The sequence below is a fragment of the Rosa chinensis genome, chromosome 6, assembly GCF_002994745.2.
Source record: "Rosa chinensis cultivar Old Blush chromosome 6, RchiOBHm-V2, whole genome shotgun sequence".
Classification (NCBI taxonomy): Eukaryota; Viridiplantae; Streptophyta; class Magnoliopsida; order Rosales; family Rosaceae; genus Rosa; species Rosa chinensis.
The window spans coordinates 28,673,007-28,696,506 of NC_037093.1; the positions used below are offsets into that span (position 1 = coordinate 28,673,007).

At 38.8% G+C, this 23,500-nt stretch overlaps 2 protein-coding genes across 4 annotated transcripts; both read right to left on the minus strand.

Moving 5' to 3' along the window:
- Window positions 1–3,067: 3,067 nt before the first annotated feature.
- On the minus strand, window positions 3,068–13,387 carry LOC112172137 (KH domain-containing protein HEN4). Of its 3 annotated transcripts, none has more exons than XM_024309341.2 (7): window positions 12,624–13,386; window positions 11,273–11,716; window positions 10,884–11,156; window positions 10,464–10,763; window positions 10,311–10,384; window positions 9,373–9,484; window positions 3,068–3,499 (listed from the first exon to the last, which is right to left on the minus strand). In XM_024309341.2, exons 1-7 carry the CDS (start codon window positions 13,233–13,235, stop codon window positions 3,458–3,460), a joined length of 1,857 nt encoding a protein of 618 aa, XP_024165109.1. In that variant the 5' UTR covers window positions 13,236–13,386; the 3' UTR covers window positions 3,068–3,457. The 3 variants fall into 3 exon arrangements, with proteins under 3 accessions (XP_024165109.1, XP_024165108.1, XP_024165107.1); XM_024309340.2 differs by lacking the exon at window positions 3,068–3,499 and adding an exon at window positions 6,780–7,351 and having other exon boundaries at window positions 12,624–13,387; XM_024309339.2 differs by lacking the exon at window positions 3,068–3,499 and adding an exon at window positions 8,295–8,688 and having other exon boundaries at window positions 12,624–13,384.
- Window positions 13,388–17,153: 3,766 nt separating this feature from the next.
- LOC112171170 lies at window positions 17,154–18,895 on the minus strand. The gene is made up of 6 exons (XM_024308395.1): window positions 18,649–18,895; window positions 18,439–18,549; window positions 17,906–18,357; window positions 17,569–17,673; window positions 17,410–17,487; window positions 17,154–17,324 (listed from the first exon to the last, which is right to left on the minus strand). Exons 1-6 carry the CDS (start codon window positions 18,893–18,895, stop codon window positions 17,154–17,156), a joined length of 1,164 nt encoding a protein of 387 aa, XP_024164163.1.
- Window positions 18,896–23,500: the final 4,605 nt, after the last annotated feature.

Genomic DNA, 23,500 nt, shown 5'->3' on the forward strand with positions numbered 1-23,500 from the left:
GATCCAAATAAAAACACTTGACAACGAAAGTAAATTCATCAAGGATAAAGTTTTCAAGATTAATGGCTATTATGTAAGTACGGATAGTAAATAACATGATAAAACAAGCAAAGCATAAAGAAACTATTAAAGAGATCAAAGACAATAATAATAGAGCTAGAATGTAAAACGGCTAACAAGTCAATGAACCAAAGGTGAAAGCTACAACCTATTATCAAATGTTAACAATGAAAACAATTTAAAAATCAATACTAGGTTACAAGCTTTATCTTGAAACTAGCAGAGCTAACAAACTAATGAATTAAAAGGGCATTCTACCTACCTAAGCAAGGAATAAAACAAGAGTAAAAAGCTTAATGGCTTGTGTTTCTAGAGTTGTGTGTGTAAAATGGCTTGTCGAAGGTCCTATCTACGTTGGTTGTCTTGCAACTTGAACTGATCTCTTTATTTTTCAAAGTTGAGTAGAATGCGGCTTTCTCTTGGCTTAGTGACTCTATCCTAATTGGCTCTAGTGCTTATAGTCGACTAGCTTGATGTTGGACACTATCTTGATCGGTTTTGATAGTCATCATCAACGGCTTGAATTAATCTTGAAGATAGGTGTCTTGTATTAAGCTCTCCTTATCTGCTGATATGATCTTCAAGTTAAGTAAAACACTAACTTGATCAATTCTTATCCTTACCACTTACCACCTTTTCCAATCATGGATTACTTACTTTCCTAGTCATTGAGTTGGAATTGGACGCTAATTCGGACGACTTGATCAACTAGCCGATGGGATTTGACAAAAGACTTTCTTTTCAATTAACGATCACGGGCGGGCCGATAACGGCTTAAATTAACTTTGATTCAACTCATCGGCTTGGTCCTTCGCTGGCTTACATTGAACTAAATGTATTGCCCAATTAATCATTGGCCAACATGTTTAGTCATCGGCCCAATTACTCGTTTGAGCAGCTCATTATAATTTGAAGTCATTCAATTTGTTTGTGTGATTACTGTTTAGGTGGTTCTAGTTAGACATCCAATTTTGATATTTGGACCTCCATCTTTTTTCAATTGTTATTAGACTTTGTAAACTCATATGAAAAGACAATGAATGACAGAGAGAGAGAGAGAGAAAAAAAAAACAAATACTCTTCTTACCTCCTCGTTAATATAAGTTACCTAAAACAATTAAGTAAATATAATTAATTTATATACATGACAATCTGATTTGGAATTTCTTTAAACTAAATTCATTGAATATTTTAAGCTCCAAAGTCAGTTCATTTAATTAGATTTAATCAATATTATTTATTTGAGAACAAAAGTCTTTTCCATAATCATCCATATTGTGGAAAGAAAAAAAAAACAAACCAAAAAACTATGATTTGGATTCACAAAAATATCTTTATAAGTGTCTACTTTGATTCCGCCACTGAATGAAAGTACACCAATGATGTAGGCAGCTCCCTTATAAAAATTTTCATGGTTGAATTAATAGAGATAAAAAATAATAATAATAAATTATTGAAGATACATGTTTATTTATTCAATGGTGTTTTGATAAAACTAAGGAAGTGTAATTCACTTTTTAAGTATTCAAAAAAGTGAATTTGAGGGTTTAATAAAAGAGGTCCAAATATCAAATTTGAAAGTCTTCCTAAAAAAAAATCAAATAGGTCATTTTGTTAATTGAGGGCTAGGTCTAGCACCAAAACCTAAGCTAGGGTACAAGGAGAAACTTTAGTCATCCCGACCATCAACCTGCATCCGCCGTCCCTGTGAAAGCCATTGACAAATCCGACGTCGAGATTGTTGTCGAGATCACTGCCAAGTTTGTAACAACCATCATCGCTTGAAGCAAAATCGCAATCTACAACAAGCACAGAAATCCAACGTTGTAGAACCTCGTCAATGACACCATCTCTGAGGTCATATCACACAAGCACGAACCAGACCCTTCATTCATTGGTTATACATTGTAGAAGAAGGCAGCACCAAGAAACGCCGAAATAGTTTTCAAACCACCAAAAGAACCCATCAACACCACCATAAAGAAGATCGGAAATGAAAGGTCCTAAGCCACTTTGACAGCTTTGTGAATTGAACGCGGGTAAAGATATTCATAATCAGTATACAAAAGAGCCATGAATCTGCTTTAATTGAAATCAAAGAATAACTACTTTCCAATTTCCTTGCAAATTTTGTCTCGCTAGATAATAAATAATAATATAATAATATATTATTTTAGGCAGAACCAATCCTCACTCATCATCGTTCAAAGAAAAAAAAAAGTGTAAGATAGTAGTGCACTAATTCTAAACTGCATTTGACTACAACTGAATACCTTAATACTGTAGTTGTATATATGCCCAAGCTTAATTAGTATCCTTCCTTTGCCAGGATTAACTTTTACATATAACAGGATATCAACTTCAAGTATTTCAACCATAAATAAGGCTTTCCAGACCGCTCATTTTCCATGTTGGGGTGTATACTTGCTAACAGTACTAAAACAATGTGTGGCCAATACTGTAAGAGTAACATCATGGCACCATAAATTGTATGACCACAACTGAAGCAGCAATGGAGTTGTATATTGCTATGACTTCAAATATCAACAATGTCCATGAGCTTTTACATTATACAAATTGGAGATTACCAAGTTATGGAGGTCCCATGGCAAAAAGTACTAATTACAATAGGGGAGTATTGACAAGCCATTGAAGCTCTATCATTTTGAGCATGTACTTCCATGACAAGCACTTATATGTACTACTGGTGAAAATTATATCACCACCACCAAATTCATAGATCATCACCCACCCTGAAGTACATTCCATCGCTGTTCTAGTAGTACTGATGATATTGAAGCAACATCTTGTCTTGAACTTGGAACACCCATCATTTAAATTATATTTACCTGTGATCTTTACTTCCTGTGCTAACTAGCTACAGTTCTTATTTAGTATCAACTATAACAGAGATTTACATGATCATTATTCAGGAGGTATCCATATTAAAAAAAGTAGAAACTGATAGAACTAAATCAATTAATTAAAATAACGAAAACAGAACAGGAGCTAGCAAGGAGGAAACTTGATGCATTAGTGTTATATAGAAGGATCAGGTTCAATGATAAAATTGTGGTTGAAAATCTCAAGTTATCAGGATTAGTGTGTTAGTGTTATATAACCCTGAAGCTTATAATGAACTGTGACAGATCAGTGACACTTTCAATTTTGGTTAATGGTAAACCTTCTGCCTTCTTTGCTCCTACTCATGGTTTACGACAAGGAGATCCCTTATCTCCGTACCTCTTTCTTTTTGTCAGTGATGTTTTATCAACAATGGTCTCCAAAGCTTGTGCTGTTCAATGGCTTACTCCTCTGCAAATCACACCCTCTGCACCCAAGATTAGCCATCTCTTATTTGCGGATGATTCGCTGTTCTTCTTTGATGCTACACAAGTTAATGCTTCTCATCTTCTGTTTCTGCTTCAGTCTTATGGTACTGCATCAGGTCAACAAATCAATTACTCCAAGTCAACATTGTTTTTCAGCCCCAACACGGATGTCAATTTGATTACTCATATTTCTGGTATTATTGGAGTTTCTTCTGTCTCTAATCCAGGCAAATACTTGGGTCTCCCCACTGTTTGGGGTAGATCCAAAGTCTCTGCTTTAGCTTATGTCAGAGAGACTATTATTCGTAAGCTTCAGGGTTGGAACAATAGCTCCTTAATGATAGGAGCATTTTAATGCGACGTTTTAACTGTTATTTCCCTATATTTTCTGCGTTATTTCCTTAATAAAACTCTGTTTAGGAAAGTTTCCATTCTTCGAATGGGAAAGTTCCTAATTGTAGAAAGTTTCCGTTTTGTAGTTTCTATTTTCCATTTTTAGAAAGTTTCCATTTTAGTTTAAGAAAGTTTCCATTTCTTATTTTAGAAAGCTTCTATTTTCAGGTTTTTGGAATAAATAAGCTGAATTGAGTTCATAAATGGAACGAGAAGCTTCATGAAGATGACATGGCAAGGAGAGAATCAAGGAAGAGTTTTTTTAAAAAAAGGAAAATATATTTTCCTTGGGGATTAAATTTGCCGTGTAATACTTAAGGAAAAACAAGGTGACAACGTGGGAATTAAGGTGATTGATTGAGAATTTCACATGGAATAAATCAAAGGAGATTTTCTTGGGAGATTTTTATGGAAAGAAATATTGTTGGAGGAGTAAATTGGTGTGATTGCCAACATGAAAATCAGAAATAATCAAGGAGATGACGCAAAGAGAGATTCAAGGGAGATATTTATGGAAGGAAAATATGTGTGCACCAAGGAAAAGCTCAAAAGGCGTCCAGATTCATCCCTAAATTCCCTAAAGGAATGTTGGCCAAAATTCATGAAGAAAATCAGAATAATTTCAAGGAAATTCGGCAATTAATTATTAGGGAGGTATTTTAGAGAATTATGATTGGTTGGAACACATCACAAGGCTTACTTGGCATTCTATGATTGGTTGGACCACATCACAAAGCTTACTTGGCGAATTCCTATTGGTGGAAGCTATGTGGAAATTTCTGATTGCTTTGTGAACCCTAGCCGTGCTCCTATATATACCCACCTCTTTGACGTTGAGAAGGGTTCCTCAATCCCCGGAATAGAACGATCCCTATTTATTATATACTACTAATGACATTTCAGGGTTAAATTATGCGCTTGCTAAAAGCGCATCACTTAACACAAGTTGGGAAGGAGATTTTGATTAAGTCAATAGCTATGGCAATTCCAGCTTATCCCATGATGTGTTTCGGTTTCCCAAAACACTTTGCCATCAGATTGATTCTCTTATTGCACGATTTTGGTGGGGAAATAATGGAGACTCGGGTATTCATTGGATGAGTTGGTCAAGTTTAGGGTTGTCCAAAGCTAAAGGTGGGGATGGGCTTCCGTGACCTCCAAGATTTCAATTAGGCACTTTTGGCTAAACAAGGCTGGCGTATCCTAACAAACCCTTCAGCACTTTGGGTTCGTATTCTTAAGGCACGTACTTTCCTCTGGATACTTTCTTCACTACTCGAAAAGGATCTTCAGCTTCTTGGCTATGGTCAAGTCTTCTTCATGGAAGGGACCTTCTCACTAGCAATGTTGCTTGGCAAATTGGGAATGGCCTTCATGTTCCAGTTTGGCATTCTAACTGGATTCCTCATCTCCCTGGTATGCATCTGATCCCCCATACACCAGTTGATGTTCAACTTCATGTTGACTCTTTAATTAACTGGAATTTTCTCACTTGGGATCTTACTGCTATTGAAGCCACTATCACTGACTCTCAATTACAGGCTATTCCTTTAGTCTCGCCTCATCGGCCTAACTGATTAATCTAGCCTTTGGAGAAAACAGGTTCTTATACAGTTCGTTCTAGTTATCATGCTGCCCATTTTCTTACTTCTGTCCATCCTATTCCCCACCCTCATTCCTCTTTTTCTATCAACCCTCTTCTTTGGAAACAGGTTTGGGCACTTAAAACTCTTCCAAAAATTAAAACTTTTTTTTGGAGAGCTGTTTCTAATTTTGTTGCTACTAAAGCTAATTTGTTTCGCAGAAAACTAGCTAGGGATCCCTTATGTCCTCTTTGTCATCTTTTTCCAGAAACAATTGAGCATATACTGTTGGCCTGCCCTTGGTCTCTAAAGACTTGGTTTATCCATCCACTTGGTTACCGCCCTCCTCTCTTACAGCTCACCACTTTGGATAAATGGTTTACCCATTTACATCTTCCTCTCTCAACCACTTCTTCTTTTCGAAGCACTGTTTATACTCATATCAGTTTTCTTCTTTGGAACATTTGGAATCATCGATGTCACTGTGTTTTTAATGATGTTCAACCTAATTCTTTCTTAGTGGCCTCTCTTTCAATGCATCTTCAGAGTTTTTGGATAAGTTTATGGATCCTTTTCTTCAAATGGATAATCAGTTAGTGTCTTTGCGTCCCCCTCCCAAACCAAAATGGTCCCCTCCTTTGCCTTCCCAGATAAAAATAAGGATTAAATACTCGTTACTCATACTTTTGAATGAAAAACAGTTTAGTCCAAATTTTTTAAATTAAATAATTTAGTCCTTATTCTTTCTAATTCTCACACAACATGTCCTAAAATGATTATTATACCCCTAACTTTTTTTTTTCTCTCTCTCTTTTAATATATATATATACACACACACACACACATATATATATATATAGATCTTATCCAGAGCGGAGCTCCGCTTTGAAAATTAACGTGTGAAGTTCGAGTTTTTGGTCACTTTTCGGTTGCATATCCACATCTTGACCGTTCTGTTTTTAGGTACTAGTGAATAGATCGTCTCTGCAAATTTTCAGCCAAAATGATAATCGTTAAGGCATTGATAATTGCCTTAAAGCTAGTACGGTTCAAGTTGATAGATTTAATTCGTCCATTGGTTTACGCAAGTTAGATACCTTAATGATCATCAATTTGGCTGAAAATTTGCTAAGATGATCTATACACTAGTACCTAAAAATTGAACGGTCGAGATGTGGATATGCGACCGAAAAGTGACCAAAAACTCGAACTTCACACGTTAATTTCAAAGTGGAGCTCTGCTCTGGATATGATCTGTATACACACACATACACGTGTGTGTGTGTGTGTGTATCTATATATATATATATATATAGAGAGAGAGAGAGAGAGAGGCAGAAAAAATAAAAAATAAAAAATGAGGGGTATAATAGTCATTTTAGAACCTGTTGTGTGAGAATTAAAAAGAATAAAGACTAAACTGTTTAATTTTAAAATTTTGGACTAAACTGTTTTTCATGCAAAAGTATGAGAAGTAACGAGTATTTAGTCCTAAAAATAAATACTGATGCTTCATGGACTTTGGAAGGAACAGGACTAGCTGCTGTGGCTAGGAACTCTTCTGGTTCACTTGTATCTGGGAACATTTTATTTACCCATGCTTCTTCGTCTTTGGTTGCAGAAGCATTGGCAGTCAGATTGGGTGTCCAGTTAGCCCTGTCCATACCATCTACTCATTTTCTGTTTGAGATTGATTCTCTCCAACTTGTTAAGCTCCTCACCCATTGCACCACATCCACAGATTGGGCTATGTAGCCTCTTGTGGATCATATCAGAGCTTTAACAGTTGATCTTGGTTCTTTTAGCTGGGGTTGGACCAGCAAAATAGCTAATCAGGCAGCAGACCACATCACCTTGTTAGCTCGCAAGAGGCAGTGTCCAGCTGATTGGGTTCGGTTTCCACCTTCCTCCTTTGCTCATATTCTCTTGTATGATGCAGGACATGCTCCAACTTAATTTATTTCGTGTTAGCTCCCCTGTTCCCTGCATGTTTTGGGCAGGGGTTTAGCTCTGCTTTGTTTTTGTTTTGTTCTTGGTTCCCAGTTTCAATGCATTTATTTCTGTTCAAAAAGTTATCAGGATAGTCCAAGAGTCATGCTTATTCAATCCTACTCGTCCTAAAACTTTCATCAACTAGTTGTGAACTAGCTGTCTACAAAATCACAATGATAATGATTACAGGAAAAACAAAGATCATAATGACGGTCCTTTAGGACTTTTTAAGAAATGAATGTGGCCAAGCAAAACCATCTTATCTGCAGGCTTGGTTTATCATAAATTAATTCAGCCACTAACATCATCAATGATAAAAAGGAGTATAAAGTACTTGCAGCATAAAGGCACGGATTAAGGAAAAGAAACTGGAATAGAGTCCAGCAACAAAAAACACAAAAACCAGGGAACATCAGATCACAAAAATAAATTAAAGACACAAAGATTCCATTTCTGAGTAGGTGATTGTTGAAGTATGGAATCATCATGGTCATTATTGCCAAGCAGCTTAAGAGTGTATTCAAGTTGTGGATAAGGAGGAAATCTAGGGTCTAGGAGGAGCTCGATTTGGTAATTTCTTATTTAAATTGCAGGAAAAAAAAAAATCCCCTTACTGGCCTGCACATCAGCCAAGGACATTGTGGTTCGTCATGGGCTTTGTTTTAATCATTAAATCGTATATTCATACAATAAAAAATGGTCGAGTCATGGAGATTGAGGTTGGCCATGGCTATTTGTGTTTAATTTTCAAGTATGAAAGATGATTAAAACTTGATATGGAAATCACAAATTAAAGGACAGAGTTAAAACTAATAATAATAATACTAATGAAGTATAAAGAAGTTGAGAAATCAATTCTGTGGAAGTAGCAACAAACCGAAGAATTGATTTTAAAAAAAATAAAAATAAAAGAAAAAAAGATTTAACACCGGTCGTAAAAGAGTATCAAATACTCTTATCAAATTTTTTTCACTATGTTTCTAACAATTACATAATAAACCTGCGCACACTGACTAACACTGGCCATTAGAGCAAAATTAACTTTTTCCAGCTCTCTAGATTGACATTAAATAGGATCCTTGAATCTTCTTCTTATTTTAGTGTTACAATATTTGACATAAACAAAAACCAATTGCCAAGTGACCCAGAGTCTTCTCTTGCCAAAGTGTATCATGACTAAGTGTTATTTGTCATGATGGACCGGTGAGAATGAATGCGTGGAGGAGGCTCTGTGCTGCCTGGGTTTCGTCAGGTGTCCCAGATATGACAATAATCCTATCAGTTGTTCCGGGACGGGGTTCATGCACTATGACCTTGGCACCGGAAATCTGATTAAGGGCGAAAAGCGGTTATTAAGTTGATATATACTTGGATTTTTGAAAGATTGAAACAGCAACAACTGTATTATCCTATAAAGTTGGTAAAGCTCCACCCTTGTTCTTTCTAACACTCCTCGGAAAGCAACAGAACTGCCCTTTCCTTCTCCCACAAGGAAAATAAGGGAAAAAAAAAAACAGAGAACGTATAAAAAATACATCTTTGAATTTGATTTAGGGAAACATCATTTGGATGGGTGCAGCATTTGACATATGATTTCAAGTTAGCTTTGTCTCTCTAAATTGAGGAGTTTTGTTTTCAGTGTGGGGTTTTTGTTGTTTGCCGTTCTGTTTCAGTTATACTATTCTATTTTTTGTCATTTACCCTGTGTGACTTGTCTGAGTCTTGTTCTTTGTCGGTTGTAGGCAGTTCTCTGTTTTTGTGGACTGCTGGTCCACATTGGTTGTAGGGAATTATATCTTATTAATATGACAATTAAGTTTTCTATCATAAACTGACTCAAAATTTTAGCAGACATGAGCAACCTTTCAAAATAACAAAAGTTAATGGCAATCTTGAGGTTTGAAAGTCAAGAAGCAACAAATTTGAAAGGGGCACTTGCTAGCTTTAAAAGAAGAGCACATTTTGGTAAAATAATACAAAGGAAAAAACAGTACAGGAATTAGATGAAATACCTGTCTCAGTCGAGCCAAATTGGTGCCATTCTCTCCGTACACTGAGCTAATAACATTTTCAGGAACTATGATCTCTACAGTTGTATTTGTCACAATGGCAGATTTGCTTCCACTGCGTCAAGAATATATTTAGAAAGGAAAAAAAAAACAAATAAAATGCATCCTACAAAAATTTTAAGACATTATTCCTTGGCTTTCAATCTGAAAACAAAATAAAGTGTGCCGGTTACAAATGGAGGTGTAAGATGGACCTAGCCTGATCACTTTTATCTTTATGTGACAGTCAAGAGTATTTCAGTTTATTGAAATAGGGATGACATTACACATTCAATGAAATAGCCCCATGATTAGGGCATGGTCCTAAATAAATCTAAAACTGTGCATCCTGATATCAATGTGGTTTATTCCTAAATATCATCATTTGATATCCAACGGGCAAGAGCTGAAACTGCAGTCACTCAGGAGATTACAAACCATGATGTCTGATCTGACTAAGAATCCACATTAACCCCCTATATCTTATTATATTTTGATTTCACTTAATATTCATAAATTTAGATGCACCTCACGGGGGCTCATGCCAAAAAGTATTATGGTGAGATGACCTCAAATCCTTGTGAAATATTTGTTCAAATCAAATGGCTCAAATCTTATCAAATATTGCTATTTAGCTTTCACATGTAAATTTTCAGACACATCTATAGCTACTAGTCTACATTAATCCCTATATCTTTCCCTTGATATCCATAAATTTAGCTGACCCTGCTATCATGAGGTGATCTAACAGCTTTAAAAATGTTTAGTTGAAATCAAACTGCTCATATCTCATGATCTGATGCTATCGACTCATGCTGAAGAAGGGTTCTATTTTATTTTCAGAGACATTTATAAATAAGCTCTATATAATAATTTTCTATGCATTGTGCGACATTACTAACCTGCCAAGATCCGAGCCACTTTTAAGAGAAGTCAAACCCCTGTCAGTATCTGAGATTCCCCTTGGAGCAACCATCTGCAACCCAATCCACAAATCAAATGAAAAGAAAACAAGTAAACCACATGCATGCACAATGGTATTATTAGAACCATACCTGTGTTGCCCATGGCCTTGGTGAAGAAGGATGATCTAAATTATGGGAAAGTCCAAGATGATCCATACTTTGAGTTAGAGTAGTATGTCGACCGAGACCATAAGTAACACCAACTGATGAAGAAGGCTGAAATCCAGTAGGAGCAGGATCCCTGAGTCTTCCATAAGGACTGGTATCTGTTAGCACGGCTGAACTATTCCTCCTTCCAGAATTATTTACTGTGTTGGAGAAAAGGTTATCTCGTAACCTACCAGTAATATTGTACAAAGCATCTTGCACACTTGAAAAATTTCCTGAAACCTGTAAAACAGATGATAACTAACCGTATGAAAAGCTTGCAAGTTCATTTTAACAACTTCAGGTCACCAAATATTACAAAATGCACTCATTGGAACTAAATAAAAGCTAATGCAGATTCACCTGTACAACTTCGTCATTCTCTAAGGCACACTTCGGGACCTGGTCACCACCTATTATCCGTATACCGGTACCAGTTACCTTCCGAATCTCTGAAACTATTACACCTCCTTTTCCCAGCAAACAACCAACTTGGCTTGTCGGGACAACAAGGCGTGCAATAAGAGGTGACCCTTTGGAGCTCGAGTCTTGCCCCTTTTCAATGCCTGCCTCTACAGACCTTGAGAAGACAAGAACAAGACCCTTTTGTGCTGGCGAGTAGCGGGACTCAGGATTCTAGGTAAGATGAAACCAATATAAAACATATTACTAACAGATATGACAGTCCATGAGCAGTTTAGCACATACAGAAATGAGAACAGAAAATGATGACAAGTTGCAAAATGACAAACCTCTGAGGCAGTAACAGTAATTAATCTTTCATCACACTCGGCCACAGATCCTCCAACACTTATAGTAGCACCAGTCTCATTCTGAAGAGCCCTGACAATGGCACCCCCTTTTCCAATGACACCCCCAACCCTATCATTGGCACAAAGAATCTTAAAAGTAACTTCCTGCTGGAGTGTTCTTGTATCCAGTGTTGAGATCCTTTCAGCCTCTATTGATGGCGGACGAACTCCTGAAGCATAACTCATGGAGCTGCTCGGCAAATTGGAAATCACTGAGTTCCTCTGTGAAAGGTGATCTACACGAATATCAGGTAAAGTTTCACGAGGAACTGTCTCAATAGGCCTACTTCCAGTCATCCTTGTCTTGTCAACTGGTGAACAATCTTGAAGACGGCTGGAGACAGCAACAAGTGCTTTCTTTACAGCCAAAATATCCCCTTCTATCTGCCACATCATTGAATCATTTTCAAGTGAAGAAAAAAAAAACAGAATAACTGAACTCTACCCCAATGGAAGCAAAGAATCATATTGCATGCAAACAGTCACCAAAGAGGCTAAACTATAACACAATACAAGGAATATTCTATTTTTATCTTCCGTTACAAGTTACAACAATCCTGAAAGCAAGAGAAGTTACAAGGTCTAAATCCTTCACACAAAAAAAGCAGAGAGAGGAATAAAAGAATGACCGCATATCAGCTACCAGGTTTGTTCCACCTATTTAGTACCATGGTTGATATGCATAAATTATCTTAAAATTGAATTAATCATCAGATCACAGTGCAAGTGAAGAAGTATGCAAATGGCACACACTTAAGTTAGCAGAGTGCTTGGCAGGAGACAAAAGTGGTCAAAACTGCCAAACTTTCGACCGGTCACTCACAGGTATCTTACTTGTCTTTTACCCCCAAACCACTCTTCATTAATCAGAGCTGAAAAGGAGGGCTGCTTGCTGAACCCTACAATCTATAGGAGAGAGGAAACTTAGGGGTATTATGATTTATGAACATGAGAATAAGCCTAAAACTACAATGTAAGAACAAGCCTCTACCTAGTTAAGGTAATTAGCTTAGTGAGAGCCTAGTATACACAGTGTCCTACTCACCATTTTGGTCCTATTGGGAAGAAATCAATCACATTATACTACATGATCCTCTAAAAACATGAAGTTGAACAATCCATCCACACTAACTGCAACACACGTTTGAATTTTCACATGACTGGAATGTACTAAATTCAGGTAAATAATCGAAAAGCATTGCATCTAGTTGGACTAATTCACAGCATATACAATTACCAACAAGAAAGACAAACTCGAAGTTAGTAATTCAGGTCAACTAGTTAGGCTCACCTCTACCATCTCGTCAGAAGGAGCAGCACAAACGGGCAATTTCTCATTCAAGACCCTAATTTTACAGCCAGTCTCTTTTCTAATCTTCTCCACCACCTTGCCGCCCTTGCCTATCACCGAGCCGACCTGCGCCGTCTCCGCCAGAAACCGGCAAGACACCACTCCAACCCCTACTCCTATCGCTCCGGTCTCCGCCGCCACCTCTAGAATCCTCTCGAACACTCTCAAAAGCGCCTCTTGCGCCTTGGAAACCTCAATCTCTTGGTCTCCACTGACCACAATCTTGGACCGGATTGCGCTGGGAGCGATGACTACGACGACCCGGTCCGGCGAGTCGAGTTGGGGCGGCTCCTCGATTCTGATCTTTGCGCCGGTGGCCTGCTGGAGCTGCTTGATGACGGTGCCGGACTTGCCGATGACGCCGCCGATGCGGGAGGCGTGGCAGAGCATGCGGAAGGCGACGTGGCCTGGAGGAACAGTGAGCGGAGCCTGCTGCTGGCGCGACCTGGAGCGCTTGGAGGATCCGTTTTCTAAGCTGGGCTCGGAGGAAGAGGAGGACATTGTCGAAGAAATTGAACGCTTCGCTGGTAGAGAGAGAAAGGTGCTTCCCATACTACTTTTCCTCACTACAATTTTCCGGACTCCCTACGTCGGCTCTCTCTCTCTCTCGAAATTCAGGTTTGTCTCTCTTGCAGAGGCCAGAGACTTGACTGGGGGTTTTGGGGCATTGAGGAATTCGGGATAGGGTGCATCAGGGAATAGTGTGTGTTATGTGCGCGTGCGCACGTGACTAGCACTGAACTCCAATTACTACCACATGTACGGGACGAGGTTTTTTTTTTTTTTTTTGGATAGATGGGCCAAAAGGTCCAAAAAAAATAAACAACTAAATATCACAAATTACAATCCTAGATGTAGGACTTGCACACAAATCATCAAGCAATGCATTGATAACTTGCGGAGGAGGTTGCTCCATGAAATGCACTCCAAGATCAGCACCAACACCTTCTTTAGACAGCAAATCAACAACCAAGTTTATTTCCCGATAAACATGTCGAATGTCACAACTCAAGAACTGTCCTTGCACAAAAATTGATAGCTGCATAAAACTGACCGAAGAGGATGTAGGTCATTAACCTCATTGTTGATTAAAGTTCACTAAAACCTCAGAGTCACATTCAACAATAAGATGTTGGCAGCGATTTTTGCTAGCCAATTGTAGACCAAGTAAGAGCCCCCAAGCCTCATTTTGTAAAACAGATCCATTACCAAGACTAGCAGAAAAGCCTGAAATTCAAGTACCACTGTGATCCCTCAAAACCCCTCCTGCACTAATAAGTCCATTTGGTCCCCTAGCTCCATCAACATTAAGTTTAAAGTAGTGGTCAGGAGGTTTAGACCAAGATAAAAATATAGTAGAAGTTCTACGACTGGCAACAGAACCAATATTAGCATTCTTCCAATCATTAGCAGCATCTAAAATGATTTTGCTAGAAATTGAAAGAGGATAGTAGTTACCATAAAAAACTGCCATGTTGCGCCATTTCCATATGTACCAACATGTATATACAAAAACACCACACCATTTTAGACCATCAAAGCAAGGTCTATTGCAGTGAGTGTTAGCAGCCAACCAATCATACCAATCTAATTGCGTAGACCTTTCTATAGTATCTAGTCACATAACACCATTCCACACATTCTTAACAGAGGGACAATCTCTAAGCATGTGAATAAGAGTTTCCGGATGCTCATGACAAGTAGGGCAAGAAGGATCAGAAGCTAACCTTCTTTTAACTCTTTCAACATTAGTGAGAATTCTGCCTTGACATAACAGCCACATAAATGTCTTTAGTTTAGGAGAAATAGGGAGTTTCCAAATAAAGTACCAAGGAAACGCATCATAATTTCCTTCCTTAATCAAGGCCAAGTAAGCTGATTTCACAGAAAAACACCCATTAGAAGTCTCACCTCATATAATTCTGTAAGGGCCACTTTCTTCAAAACCAACAGGAATAGGCATAATCATTTTGATAATGTCTTCATCAAAGTAAGATCATAACAAACTTAAATTCCATCCATTATCTTCCCAAAAGTCACAAACTTTCCAATTAAGATAAACACTAGGAGGAACATAAACAACATTGATTAAAGGTCCAATAGGCAACCAAGCATCAGTCCAGAAATTAATAGTACTACCAGTTCCAATCCTCCACAACAAACCTTTTTTCAGAAGCTGAACGCCCGCCACAACACTTCTCCAAGTACTAGAGCATCCAGAGGGACTAGAGTATTGAGGGTGCAGAAGAGGAACATCACTAATGTACTTCTTATGTAGCACCTTGCTCCGCAGGCCCTCATCACCCTGAGATAGTCTCCAACCTAATTTAGCGAGCATAGCCTGATTCATATGTTTTGTAGCTTTAATACCCAAACCATCAAATTGCTTATGTCTGCACACAAGATCCCAATTAACTAAATGGATCTTGTGTGAAGGGTTTTTTTTTTCTTTTTTTCCTTGGTCTGAAGTTTTATGGTTGTTAGCGGCTCATCCAATCAATTTGGGATCCTGATCCTCTCCTTAGCTAGCTCCTATCAGGCACCCTTGACTTTTAATCTTATTCATTAAGTGGATATCCAAATGCAACAATTTAACCACCTCAATATTTATCTATTAAATTTCAAAATGGCAATTCCTAATACAAATAGCTTCGTTTTCTCATCTATTCCTCCGTTAACAAATTGAGTCAAAAAAAAAAAAAAAAAGATGGCGAGACTCCTCGACGCCTCGTTTTCCTATTCCTATCGTCCTTCAATGTCTTCCAGCGTTCTGCTTTCTCTTATCTCCTCTCTACTTCATCATCTCTTCCATCGACTCTGTTTGTCTGGAGATTTCAATCCAATCATTAACTATCATTTCAGCTATGGCGTTAAGAGATGTAAGTTTTCTATTCTTTTTTTTTTTTGGGCTCCCTTCTCTTTCTGTTTTACTTTTTGTCTTTGATCTCTTCATTATCTCTATTATTAACGATGTTACAGATATGTTAATAGGAATTTGAATGGGAAGTCCAGCTTCCTTGTTGCCCAAGTTGCAAAGTTCAATGAGAATGTAATGGTAATTTGTCATGTAGACTGGCATTTTCAAAGGTTTTGGTTTGTAAATTTTGCTAAAGTTTTTAAGACAAAGATTTGATTTTGTTGTAGATTGTTCAACTTAGTAAGCAGATATAGATCATGTTCTGGTGAACTTGAATTTTTTTATGCATTGCTCTCTCATATGTGAAGTATCTTAAAAAGTATCCCCGATAGTGTACTATATGCTCATGCAATGCTCTTATATTACCCTATTCCTCCAAAATATTCTCTTTTTATGTGATAAGCATGTTGATAAGAATACACTTGATGGTGTGATTAAACTCATTGTTTGAATGGAGTATTGACCCAGGCAGCGATGAGCTACTGGCGGCTACCTACTTCTAGTATGGCTAGGGTTTGATTCAGGCCCTAGGGTTTGTTGGGGGCCTCGCCTATTCTATTTTATTTTTATTTTGTTTTTTCCCTTTTGTTGTTGGGCTTGGAAGTGACAAGCCAAGCTTAACACACTGGGTGTAGGTTTTTCTTTTTTGATTTTTCAGTTTTTCGTATGCTGAAAATAGTGGGCCATGCTTTTTTAGTTGTGGTCGGCTTAGCATACCCACTAATGTTCTGTATATGTAGGGCTGTTGAAGTTGGAGTGTGTTACTATTTAGAAGTTTGTTTCTGGTTCATGGCTGGCTTCTTGTAATGGTTACTACTGCTTGTACTTGAGTCCGATTAATAAAAGTGTTTTCGTTTCTCCTCAAAAAAAAAAATGACTAAATTCAGTTTGACCCCTCCAACTTTGGGTCAATCTTCACTTCAGTCCCGGAACTTTTTTTTTAATCACATTGGTCCTTGGAGTTTCAATTTCCATCACCCGCGTCCAAAAGTCAAACTTGGCTCTAAATGTGACATCATGTGCTGACGTGGCCTTGACACACTGGCCCACTTTTCAGCTTTGTCACCCCCCCCCCCCCCCCAGATGGGCAAAACAGACATTTCGACATATTTTGCCTCCAAAATTTAAAAAAAAATGATCAAAAAAGGGTTTAGGGCCAAATTGACCCCTAATTAGCTGCTACACTTTTTTCATGCCTACAAACCTCCTAATGAATTCAAACATGAACAACAAATCACAAAAACCTAAATTTAGTCATAATATCATCAACCATAATATTAAAACCTCCAAATGAACCAAAACTTGAAAACACATTACCTAAACCAAAATTTTACCATAAATAGCAACCTAATTAATGATGCATAAATCTGTTTTATATCCAAAGTAACCAAAAATATAGTTTGGATGAACTTGCATTTAGTCCTAGTTCTAATCATCCCAGCAAAAGATTAGAACTAGCAACCCTATGACACAGCACAAGGTTGCACAAAAAATTGCAACATATGCATCTGTAATCCTAACCTTCATTGCTAACCCCATCTAGTCCCATTTTTCTATTTGCCAGCTTTCTTCAAATTGTCTCGTATCCTCACAGATGACCTGGATGAAGCATGTGAGGATGCAGCTTTACCCTTACTTGAAGGAGGTTTTAGTGGTCTACCCTTGGTTAAAGTTGCTGTAGCTGTTGATGCCTTTAATGCTGCCTTCTTTTCATCCCTCTTTTTCTATAATTTTAAGATGAAAAATAAGTTAGATAACTAATCAAAGAATGAACAATCCATAATTCAAACATGGCATCCCTCAGTTTACCTTAGCCTCTTCAGCTCTCAACCTTGCCTTTGCCCTAAGGTCATTCTTTGTCTTTGGGGCCTTTCTAGTACCCTTAGCCTGCATCAAGTAAATTTCTCAGTTTAAACACCAATTTCCAAATGCATTATCTGCTACTAACTAAACACAAACACAAATTACCTGAGTTGCAGTAGATGATCCCTCCCATGTGTTAAGCTTTCTCTTCTTAGCTGCCTTTTCCTTTGGTGGAAGATGCCTATGGCATGTCTTCACATTATGACCTAACTGGTGACAATTAGAACTCTTCAAGGACTTTTGAACCCTTCCCGGCTTGGGCCCTTCAATTTCCCTCTCTGATACATCTTTGATTCTTTTGGTTCTAGGCCTACCAGGCTATCTATTATACTATGGTGGGAGGATGGCAGGTTCATCACAAGGGATCCATAGGTCCATCCCATTCACAGACTTTACTGTGTTAAGAGTAGATATCCATATAGGTCTTTGTCAAGTAGCATACATCCACAAAGTCCTCAGGGTTTTGCCTCATGAAATGTATAGCTGAGATGGCATGCTTGCAAGGGATACCTGTTAAATCCCACCTCCTACAAGCACAAGTCCTTCTTGTCAAGTCAACCACATATCTGCTTCCTCCACAGCTCTGTACCTCAATCTGGGGACTACCAAAACCATAAGGGATGCAATCAGATGCAGACCTTTCCTTGTTTTTCTCTAGGATTTGCCTAGGCTTGGGGCAGATGGGGTCCACAACTCTTCTCATCTTCTCCTTCCTCATTGCAACCCTTTTTATCAATTTCACCCTTATATCCTCAAAACATGAAATAACTGGCTTTGACCTAGCAGGTAAGACGAAAACATTGAAGCTTTGACAGAGGTTGTTCAAGAGCACATCACATTTCAAAACAGTATCAAAGTGAGTTCTGCACCAGTGCCTAGGGTTTCTTTGAGGATCTACAAGTGTAAAAGAGTTCACATTAGTGCCCATTTAACAATATAAACAAAAGAATGCACAAATAAGAGATTAAGACTTACCAGTTAACCAATCATATGCTTTGGGGTCCAGCGGCTTCATTAGCACCATCTCCTTAGTGTAGTATACCATAATGGATGACTTTGCAATAGCCCAAAGTTGGTCTTTCATCACTTTTCCAGGATAAAGCTTGTTGAAGTTTGTCTAGAGATGCCTAACACAAAATCTATGATCTGCTAGGGGGAGAACAACTTCACATGTAGGAAGAAGACCTTTTTGCTTGTCAGATATGAAGGTGAAGCCATTTCCTTCACCTGTGATGTTAAGGTCTTTTGCCAGCAGTCGCAAAAACCAATCCCAAGAGTTTTTGCTCTCCATCTCTACCATTGCATAAGCTACCACTAAAGTAGTGTTGTTTGGATCCAGCCCATCTACTGCCAACAATTGGCCACCATATGCACTCTTCAGTTGGCAGCCATCTAGTCCCAGTATAGGTCTGCAACCTGCCCTAAATCCCATCTTCAATGCTCCTAGGCATATATATACATCCTTTTAAAAACAAGCTGCTGATCAGGGTTGTTGAAATCACATTTGATGTCAACTGTTGTGTTTGGATCCACCCTTTTCAGTTCCTGTCACGCCCCTGATTTTACACACATGAAAATCGATATATATAACCCCATAATTATATATGCGTGAACGTCCAGTCATCAATACAAAATACCTGGAATCTTTTTTCCTTTAACTTACACAGATATTGATGCCCTGAACCCTCAAAGTTAATATACACTCGCTCCATAGAGTTATATATTACACAAGCATACGAATTAAATTGTCAACAACAAAATAAAACGTAAATGCTCCTCGGAGCTCACTACAACGGAAGTCCAAATAACGGTAAAGTCACAAAGATGGTTTCCTACCGTAAAGCTGCTAGCTCGCTGCCTCAACCTTGATTATCCTAACCTGCAGGATTAACCCCTACACCGTTTGAATAGTGTACCGGGTTGCCACACAACAAACCCGGTAAGCTTTTGCAAGCCCGTATGAGTAACTCAAACCACACACAACTCACGCCAAAAATAAGGAAAACAACTCACGCTTTGATCCCTTAAAACACGAAATAAAGGAGAATAACTCACACTTTAATTTCCTTTCAAATCGAAATAAAAGAAAGCAACTCACACCTTGTTTCCTTTTAAAACGAAACATAGAAAACAACCCACACTTGAATTCTATCAATAAAACATAGAAAGCAACTCACACCTTGATTTCTATCAATAAAACATAGAAAGCAACTCACTCCTTGATTTCTATCAGTAAAACATAGAAAACAACTCACACCTTGTTTCCTATCAAATGTACCATAATCGTACCATAGAAAGCAACTCACACCTTGATTTCTATCAGTAAAACATAGAAAACAACTCACACCTTGTTTCTTATCAAATGTACCATAATCGTACCATAGAAAGCAACTCACACCTTGATTTCTATCAAAACGTTAATAAGGAAAACAACTCACACCTTGTCCCCTTAAAAACCATTAATAAGGAAGCAACTCACACCTTGTTCCCTAAAAATACGTAATGTCATGAGTTATAAATAACCAATTCCCGTTACCCCATGAATTACCTATATGGCAGACAGATTAGAGCTCTAACTGAAAAACGTAACCACTCGTCCGGCCAAAGACGTGGTCACCTGATATTCTGCCCAAGGTCTCAGACCTTCGATCCTCGGGCCGCACTGTCCCTTGGAGCAAAACATTAAAGGAGTCGCACAGGACCCAAAATGTTATACAAATCGCAACGCTTTTGAAAACAATCGAAATCAACATTTCCATAATTATTGTTTTCCGAAAAGCCATAACACAAAACAATAAAAAGCATCAATTCATGCCTATTGTTTTCATACCCAAATCTCAACACTTTTCTCAAATCTCAACGCTTTTCAAAACAAATTGAAATCAATCATTTCCACAAATCATTTGTTTTCCAAAAGCCACACCCCAAAACAATAAAAAGCATCATTTCATGCATATTGTTCTCATAAATCCACAAACCACCCAAAACATATATATTTCACGTAAACATATATCCTAATACATGAATACGTATGTATATATATACATCCCATAATATATATATATATATATACACACACGTAATCATCTACTCAAAAGTGCCACTAATACCATCTATAGTTTGCAGTTAACTAAATAACTCTCAAAACAATAAGGGTATTCCCGTTCGTGAAATGAACTTCGTGAGATTACTCACCTTGAAACTCCCGCTGCATCTTCTATACAGAACCGAACCAAAACTATCACCAACAACTCGTCCAATTCACCTTTAGAAGCACCTAATCACCAATGACCTCAAATCAGTAACGATTCACAAACGATTTAAGTCCGAAACCCCTATTTTGAACTAAATCCCCAAAGTAACGCCAATCGAGGCGAAACCACATCCGAGACCACCCAATGTCTCCGGAACACTTCTACGATCGATATGTCCAAACCACAAGTCGATCGGACGCTCGGATCCTCACGGATCGAAGCATCAAAAGGTCCAAAACCGTAAAAATCACAATATATTCATACGATCTCCAAAAATTGCATATTATATATCAAAACGCTCGTATCGACGAGTGGATGATATACAATACCAGAAACTAACCATTACATGGCCGGAAGGCCACCATAACGCCGCCACAGTCGGCGGTGCAACCACCACAACTACCACCGGCCAAAACTCAACACCACAACAATCAAGCCAACCGAAAACGTTCATCATGATGAGTAGAGCAACTTTCATACCTGGAGCTAAGCCTGGTTCGGCCTAGATCGTCCTAGATCAAGCTTGCAAGATCTGCCAATCGCAGCCGTCAGATCAAACCCCAGATTCGTTGTGCACCGTAGATTTTCAAACCTAGATCTTCCACTCCACACGCAAAATCGTCCTACAAGGTGGTTATGAGGATGATCAGAAGGAGGAGGAGATTCTGAAACTGAGAACGATCGGCCGAGGAGTCGCCGGAAAATGAGAAAATCCGACAGGATCCGACTACGTCTACTGTAGCTCCTCCGATCTCCACTTTCCGATGGTCTCCGTCGCCGTCAAGCACCAGAGGGAGGTCGGCGAGATGGTGGCGATCACGTCTGCGTTGATTTCGTCGCCGGCGGACGTCGGGAACGGCCGGAAAAGTCGGGTCGGGTCACTGGGTTTGGGTCGGGTCGCACGGAGGCTGAGGAGAGAGAACGGAGAGAAAAGGGTTTCCGAAAAAGGAAATATGAAAATTATGAAATTATTTTCGGAAATTCCCTATTTATACCAAAATGGAAACTTCTTCCAATGGCCATAACTTCTTCATACGAACTCCGATTCTCGCGTTCCACATGTCCACGAACTCGTATCGACGCGTTCTACAACTTTTGTGAAGGAAGTTTTCGGAGAATCCCAACGTATAAAAAGTCAACCTTAGGCAACCCCCTTAAAACCATATTCTTCAATTAATTATTCACCCGAAACACTTCCGCTCCATCCACGAGCCACGAAACCATCCAATACGCATAATTTAGATTCCGGAAAATCATCGGAAAATAAATACGAATTTCCGGGGTATCACAGTTCCTGTGCATAATCTTGCACTCTTGCATACTGCTCCTTCATAGACCTCTCAATAAGCTTAAGTGTAGCCTTCTTTGTCCTATATGCTTGTTGAAAAGACACTTTAGCTCTAACACTAGCAGCCATTGTCTGTGCAAGTGATTCTGCAAAAGAAAAACAACATGATTAAAATGCAGCATTAGTTGCATAATTACCCAAACATTGATTAAGTACTTCACAAAACCAGTAGACAATACATGTAGAAATATCAGGATGAAGCTTGATCTGGTTTGCAAATTTCTCTGTCAGATAGAGGGTCCTGACCATGCTATTTTTAATGACCCTTGCACATGTATATAGTTCTTAATCATAAGTATATCCTCATGCTGCATCTTTGAGGCATACAAATCAAATGGACAGTTCTCAGCCTTGCAAATGGCCCTAATCCTCCCTCTATCAGTCTTCAGAAAAACAGCTTCTCAGCACTTCTGAATTGCCCTTTCCCTTATAGCAGCCCTCAGTATCTTTGCAGTTGCGAACTTCATTCCCTTACAAAACCAGGGGTTCTTCATATATAAATTGGGGTTGAACTCTGGAAATCTGCCACCCACACCATCATCTTCAAAATCAGCCTCATGCCCTATCCCTTCCTCACCAGAATCCACAGCCCCAACCATGTCCTCTGTGTCTTCAGCCCCATCCCCTTCCATATCATTATTCCCACTCACTCCTTTACCAGCTTTAGAACATCCCTCTCTTCCAACTGTTTGACCAACCTCTTCTGTTAACCAATCAAATAAGAAATCATCATCAACACCACATGCTACATATTCCTCATCCTCTGCAGCAAGATTATAATCATCATCAACAGATTCATTATCTCCAGATGAATCATCTTGACCAGACTCTTTGTTACGTCCCGAACCTAAATTTACCGGTTTACTAGTCATTCGGGCGGTAAACAACAATTACTCTCACTTTTTACTTCGTTTCGGTGCTTTTCGTTGACCAAAAGTTGATTTTTTTTGTTTCGTTCTTTAATTGAGAAAATTTCCTTCATGAAAGTTGTAGAGGACGTCAAACTGAGTTCGTGGACATGTAGCACGCCTAAATCAGAATTCGTATGAATTGGATATGGTCTGTAGAAACACTACGTCGGAGTTTTTCGGAGATGTTGGAAGGGCAAAATGGTCTTTTCACAAAGTCAACTATATAAGTGAAGAAACCCTAACCTCTCTCATTTCTCCCTCTCTCTCTTGGCCGCACGGCCTCTCTTCCTCTCTTATCCCCGACGCCTCTCTTTTTCTTCTCTTCCTCTGCCATCATCGAAGACCACCAGCTCTGGCTACCACTTCACTACACCGCCACCACCAAGAAAGCGAGCGAAGGACGGCGACCCAACCCAGGAAGAATCACCGACAAACACCGCCTCCAGCCTACGCACGCGGCACCTATGGCTGCGACGTCACTGTTCCTCCTCTCTTTTCGATTTCCGGCCACTACCTCAATTTAC